Source organism: Phalangium opilio, unplaced genomic scaffold (assembly GCF_054372755.1).
Source record: "Phalangium opilio isolate 3A_F unplaced genomic scaffold, DU_Popi_V2 ptg000061l_1, whole genome shotgun sequence".
NCBI classification, from domain to species: domain Eukaryota; kingdom Metazoa; phylum Arthropoda; class Arachnida; order Opiliones; family Phalangiidae; genus Phalangium; species Phalangium opilio.
The window spans coordinates 9,956,652-9,962,941 of NW_028324178.1; the positions used below are offsets into that span (position 1 = coordinate 9,956,652).

The following is a 6,290-nucleotide window of genomic DNA, read 5'->3' on the forward strand; positions in this document are numbered from 1 at the left end:
AGAACTCGGTATTTTTGTTACTAGAAAAGTAAATAACAGTCCAATGCTCACCTTCAGTTTCTGAAGAGCCAGTATTTACAATATACAGTGAAGGGAAAAACTTTACTTTCTCGGGTAGCAGGTCAGCTGCAAAAACACCTCGAAACAGATCTTTGGTGAATTTATCCCTTTGCATGATTTTAGTTAATTGCATAGTGTTCATAATCTTTTAGTTGTAATCGTATATGACAGTTCTATTCTTATCAATCTCAACCAAATTCTGAAACTCAGAGTAATATAAAACTGTGATAGTCTTGGGCAAGTCCTTGGCGAATTTTAATTCCAATCGCAAGTTACCATTCCTTATTAATTGAAATTGAGAAGTTGAACTACTGAGGTCGGCACTTAAATCAAAAGCAAATATGCAATTCCCATTGGGGAATTCCTCCCGTGAAATGTAGTTTCCCTCGTCCAATAACCATTCAGAGGTTTGAGTAAAAAGTAAAAAGATTAGTATAAGATCTCATATATTGACCACCAGAAAAGTTTGGGGTAAGAGGTTTATGTGGAACGCTAGCTCCGTCAAGGTACAAGGCGATATGATTTAAATCATAAGGTTGAAAATTGAAGGGTGACTTTTCGTAATCACCCAAATACGCATTTTGATCTACAAGAGCGAAAAGAACTTTTTTGGGTAGTTGACCCATGAATAAATTATCTCTAACACATATTTTTGTGCCACTGTTAATTGAGAATGAGTTACATTCCGTGCGAATAATCGGGTATTTCATGGTTGCCAGTTCCAAAAATTTAGCGTGGGCGATTAACACTTCCGATGGTAATTTTACTTTACGAACGTATAGGGATGCTAACTCGTAAACCACTTTCCATTTAACTGCACCGTCTGCATGCACGCAAAATTCGTTTGGACTTTTAACAAACTTGAATTTTAGATCCGTTAAATTTGGGAAGTATCGAGGTTGTTGACAAAGATCCAAGTGTACAGTTCCTACCATATCTATTGTTCCTTTTCTGGCAAAGGCCGCTCGTGTTTTAAACCCTTCGTTATCGTCCAAAACGTCAAATTTTCCGGCCGTGTCTTTGTAAAACATGGAACTAGTAAGAAAACTAGTTTTGGCGGGTCCTCCGAATGTCACCGCCGTTTGAAACATGGCCTTGTAAGGGTAGTTTTGCGGCGTTGGTGTGACCGATCTCTCTTGAGCCGAAAGTTGTACTTCGCTGAAAAGACTATGCAGGAAATTATTTTCCGGTCCAACTTTATCAGCAGCGGCCGGAATTGTGGTCCCATCGGCCGGGTTGACAATCCTAACTTGAATATGTAGTAAAGTCTTGGACAAGTCCAAATACGCGTCGGAACTACCAGCTACGGTAAACGTGATTGTCGAATTTTCGTTAATGTTAGAGATGGGGCTGTATTCGACCCATTCTCCACTCAGAATACTGGTATTGGTAAGAGGTACGTCGAAAAGTTCGACTTCGCTACTGATTGACCCATGCGAACCGGGATGGACATGTGTCATTATATTTTTTTTAGGTAAAAATATCTGGATGATTAAAGGATGTTGCTCTCTTCTTTCTTGTCACGACTGAACTGACGAGTGAACTAGACCTTCGCCTCCTTTTATTACCATTCCCCGTCATTTTTCGGATTTCTTCCGCCGCACTAAGGGCGACGTCTTTAGCCGCGGCTTTTCCATGAGATTTTACAGATGCTTTTAAGGGAATCCCGCTAGCTACGTCCGTCACGACCTTCGCACCTGTGTTCAAAAACTTTTTCCCGAGGTAACTGGCACCCCTTTTGAGTAGAGGTATTGCCCGGCGGAAGGCCGATGAAATGAAGTTTCCCAATCCGTACCCGTGTTGCACCGGAAGTCCCCTGTATACCGCTAAAGAATTACCAATTTGAGAATGAAAGTGTTTATAATAATCAAATTTTCCACCATGTCCGATCTGGTTTAGAAAGTGTTGATCGTAGTCCGATTGGTTAAAGGACATATTCGATTTGACGACGTTCTTCATCTAAAACTTCAAGTGTAAATGACACGAGGACCTGTTTTACCTTCTAATTTATAATGGTGACCACATTCTACGGGGTCTAAAGTGTAGAGTAACGTGAACTCTTCCTCTCACGAAATCTATGGGGGTACCAAGCTCACACATTATGTTAATTTCAATTGACTGGAAAGTATTGCAGGCGAGGGGGAGGTAGTGCGGTCTAGGGAAATCTTTGTCTACCGTTTCTCCGTCATTACCCTGCACGCTAACGATTCTTAGGAAAGGTATGTGCACATCTCCCACGGGTCTAGACTCGACCACGTCGCTATAAACAAAGAGTGAATGAAGTCCCGCGTCGAGGTCAAAGGGGTACGTGGCTATGGTAGACTGGGAAAAAGTCGTTGATTCCGTGGAATCTTTCGAAAATCCGAGAATAACAGCTAACTCCCCCGGTATAGTTAACAAATAATCCTCTTTGAGAGAAATTTGTACTCGTCGTATGCGTTTTATGTAACTAAAAGAATACTTGAGCTGGGCGGGAATTAAAGGTTCACGCGTAATAACGCCCGCCACGTCATCCTCGACGTAGTTAAGTTGCTCGATAAGATCCTGGATGTTACCATAATATCCAGCGGGTAACTCTATAATTGTAGAATATACTACTCTACCATTACTCACGAGTATAAGCGAGCATGTCTTACTCAAATTATCCCAAGTGTGCGGGTAGCTAATTTCCGCTAAGCCTACTTCGTAAAACCCCTGTAATTTTACGGGTTCGGGGAGGTACGTCCTGAATTTACTTCTCGTATTGTCGGGGAAATACCTCATCGACGAGTCCGAAGGTAAAGTGATGTAAAAGCTCATACTATATCTATTTCCTGAACCCAACTGTCAAAAGGCGGAGAGTATCCTTTCCAACGTACTAGCTTCTCTAGCGTCCCGTCGGGTCTGCGGCGTTTCCTCAAGATCTTTTCTATTTTAAACACACTAGAATTTAGGTCTTTACCCACTTTCTGTAATTGTTCCTTGTAAAAAATACCAGTAATTGGTTCCTTATTCAAATCCTGGATCCTATACACCGGTGGACTACGAGGTAATCTCTCCACCACTTTGAAAAGTTCTTCCGACCACGTGGGCAAGTAACCTTTCTCGAAAATATTCTTATGTTTCCTTATCCGGACTACGTCACCAATATCGAAAGGATACTTTAATGGTGGGGAGAAGTCTATATCGCCGTAAAGGTTTTCCCATACCCGTCTCGATGTTTCGGGTGTGACTTCAACAGGTTTACACTTTATGGATCGATGATAATTGTTATTATAAGCTTGAACCATGTCTTTAAGAGCGTCAATGTACTTATAGGTATTGTTTTCCGTGAAATACCGATACATGCGACTTTTTAGAGTTCTGTTGAACCTTTCAACTATCGTAGCTTTCTGTTCGGAATCCGGGGCAAAGAACTCAATCCCCCTTCTTTTCAACTCTCTCTGAACATCCCTGCATATGAACTCATTACCGTGGTCACTTTGCACTCGCTTCGGCGAGCGACCAGACTCGAGAATAGCCTTAAAAGCCCTTAGGATGGTTGGTCCCTTCTTGTCCTTAGTAGCCACCACAAAGGCGTATTTACTGAAAACGTCAATGCAGCACAGGAGGTATCTGAACCCTTTATTGTGACGAGTTAGGTTTTTCAAATCAGCTAAATCAATCTGCCACTGCTCATCGATCCCATAAACTATTGTCCTATTTCTCTTAAAGTTTTTTCTAGCATTCCTGTGTAATGTATACGTATCTTGGGTTTTTAAAAATGACTCCACGTCTTTTACCGTAACCTTTAACCCAACCTCTTTAGCCGCTCGGTATAATCCGAGAACACTTCCATATGAACCCGGGTCAGAAACGTTAGAATAAATCTCTTTTAGTCTATCCATTAAGGGTGCAGTTGGTTACACTATGATAATGCCTGAAGAGAAAATCGCTAACCTCTATAATTAGGAATATGGCAATTACTAAAACCACAGTTAAAATTTTAGGAGATTTAAAAAATGCGTCTACTAGGTTGGCTAACACCACAAAAGCACCCACCTGATTATTACAACCTTCCATATCGGAATACTTAAAGGGTATGGGAATTTACAATTTCATATCATATTTTAGCACGAAAGTGGTATTATATTACACTTTCAAGTCTCTACTTTCAAAATATAAAGTTTTTAATATAATTGAACCAGAGTTTCTATTTTTAAAATCCATTGGAAAATCACGAAAACTCAGCTTCGATATATAAATTATTTTGTCTTGCAAGCTTGTTCGGTTGGTTTATGACATCACACGGGGAGACCTAAACGCCCGAAAGCGAGCGAGAGCTATACCCGTCTCGTGCTCTGTCTATGCTTTGATAGCGGAGAGAGTGGCACCATCTCGCGTGTGTGACGTCAAAAACAAGAAAACGTTGTAGCCTTTCTTAAAAACTTTTAAAAAGTGGATTTTAAATAATTTCATATGAAGCATTTTCAAATGCATATTGCCAAATAACTAGAAATCGGAGAATTAAAAGCTTGATATTTTTGAATTCACAGTAATTAATTCTACCTTTTGCTATATAAATCAGAGGTTTTTCAAACGAAGCTTCTCATACCCTTTAAAATGAATGAAACATGGAATGTAAATGAATCGTATTTTATTAAAAACAAGTGCTACAAGTTTATCCAATTTCCGAAACCCTCACCAGTCTGAGCGGGCAAATAATAATCCTCCTTCACTTCTTCTTTCTCCACTTTTTCTTTCTTCGCTTCACTTTTTTCAGGCGGGGGTAGGTCTGTTTTTCTAATTTTAATTAATGTTCTTGGTACATTAACCGTATACAAAAGTTGGTAAAACTGTGGGGCACCAATGACGGACGACTGTTTTTTAGAACTCTTCGCGGTGTAAGCTAATAAATCAATTATATTTGAACCGATGATTTTACGGTTCTCATATATTAACTCTCCGGCGTGTGTCCATCTTATTTTTGATATACGGTCAATCCATTTGTACAAGTTCAAACAATCAGCTGCGCTATAGGAAGGAACCGAAGAGACGATTTCAGGACTCCAATTCCGGTTTTTTGCTGGTTTTACTTTCGCCCTTTTCACCGTTTTACTAATTTCCCTCGAAAGTACGTGGTTATATCTTAATAGTTTATCAGTATCGTTTAATTTAGTATCGTTTATGATGGATTTCAACTTATCCTCCTTATCCAACTCCATTGAAGTGTCGACTTTTAAACCGCTATTTGAATTTAACCTATTATACGTTTCTTCGGAAATTAATAACATTTTTCGCGCCATTTTTACTTTATAGCTCGACTTATAGCCGCACCTGCTACTGAACTAATGATAGATAGTAACGGTCCGAGAAGTAAAGGGATGAAACCTCCGTTTTGAATTAATAGTTTCCTTTTCTTTGAAGGGAGGATGTTGGACGTAACCTTTCTTATAACGTGTCGATGTTTCTTCAACCGCTCCTTCTCCTCCTCTGAAAGAGGGACATTGCCCCGTAGGATATTTATACAACACTCGACAATAGATTTAATCGCTTCTTTATTGGCAAATTTAATTGCGGCATTTCTTTGACATGAGTTACAATTTGCAATATATTTTAAAAAATTTAAATTATCGTCGACTCGTTTTGACGGAGCCATTCCGCTAGTTTGGACGCCTTCACCAAGGTACTGTTGTTGCTGTTCCTATGAAATGTGCAAGCCCTGGGGGTATTGCACTCGATACTTGATAATCTCGGGCAACCGTAGTCTTCGGCGTTGATAACTTTGCACCCCAAGAACTTTGATAGGGTTTCGGCCTTCTCCGCTCGTTTCGTCACGTATGACGATGCTCTAGCTCGAATATAGTCGGCGGCCTCCTGTGTCGTCTCGTATGGGTAGTCTCCCTCCTCGAATGCTAGATCGCAAGTGTTCCTTGAGAGCCACCTGCATTGCCTTTTATCCTTGACGGATAACTCTGAGAACTTGCATGGGGATTGGAAGATCCAGACTTCGTGGACGTCGGTCTCCTTCACGTACATCGTCAGCTCCTTGATTATCCATTGCCCCTTAATCCGGAAAAAATTCGCTTCAAGGATGGCCGTCATTTCGGTATGAACAGTGCTGCTTGTTGACCTGGAAGTATACCTGTTCTTAGACGGTGGTTATCTAGGGTGTTAGCCTTAAGGCCTACAAATAGATATCCGTAAGGTTCCAAAGTCGCCTGTCTAAAGGAGTCTACCACGTATTTACTATTTCCGGCGAAATTTGTTTC

General features: G+C 40.5%; 2 protein-coding genes across 2 annotated transcripts; both read right to left on the minus strand.

The window, feature by feature from the left end:
- Positions 1 to 208: 208 nt before the first annotated feature.
- LOC149665061 (uncharacterized protein F54H12.2-like) lies at positions 209 to 1,520 on the minus strand. The gene is made up of 2 exons (XM_089842051.1): positions 571 to 1,520; positions 209 to 383 (listed from the first exon to the last, which is right to left on the minus strand). The coding sequence occupies exons 1-2, from the start codon at positions 1,518 to 1,520 to the stop codon at positions 209 to 211; spliced, it is 1,125 nt and encodes a 374-aa protein (XP_089698177.1).
- A 1,335-nt stretch (positions 1,521 to 2,855) lies between these two features.
- Positions 2,856 to 3,926, minus strand: LOC149665062 (uncharacterized). The gene has a single exon (XM_089842053.1). The coding sequence runs from the start codon at positions 3,924 to 3,926 to the stop codon at positions 2,856 to 2,858; it is 1,071 nt and encodes a 356-aa protein (XP_089698179.1).
- Positions 3,927 to 6,290: the final 2,364 nt, after the last annotated feature.

Excerpts from the sequence above, each read along its gene's own strand:
- LOC149665061 (XM_089842051.1), bottom strand. The coding sequence starts at position 1,520 with ATGACACATGTCCATCCCGGTTCGCATGGGTCAATCAGTAGCGAAGTC. Across the intron at positions 384-570 it reads GATTTAAATCATATCGCCTT|TGCCGACCTCAGTAGTTCAA; the intron begins GTACCTTGACGG and ends TTTTGATTTAAG.
- LOC149665062 (XM_089842053.1), bottom strand. The coding sequence starts at position 3,926 with ATGGATAGACTAAAAGAGATTTATTCTAACGTTTCTGACCCGGGTTCA.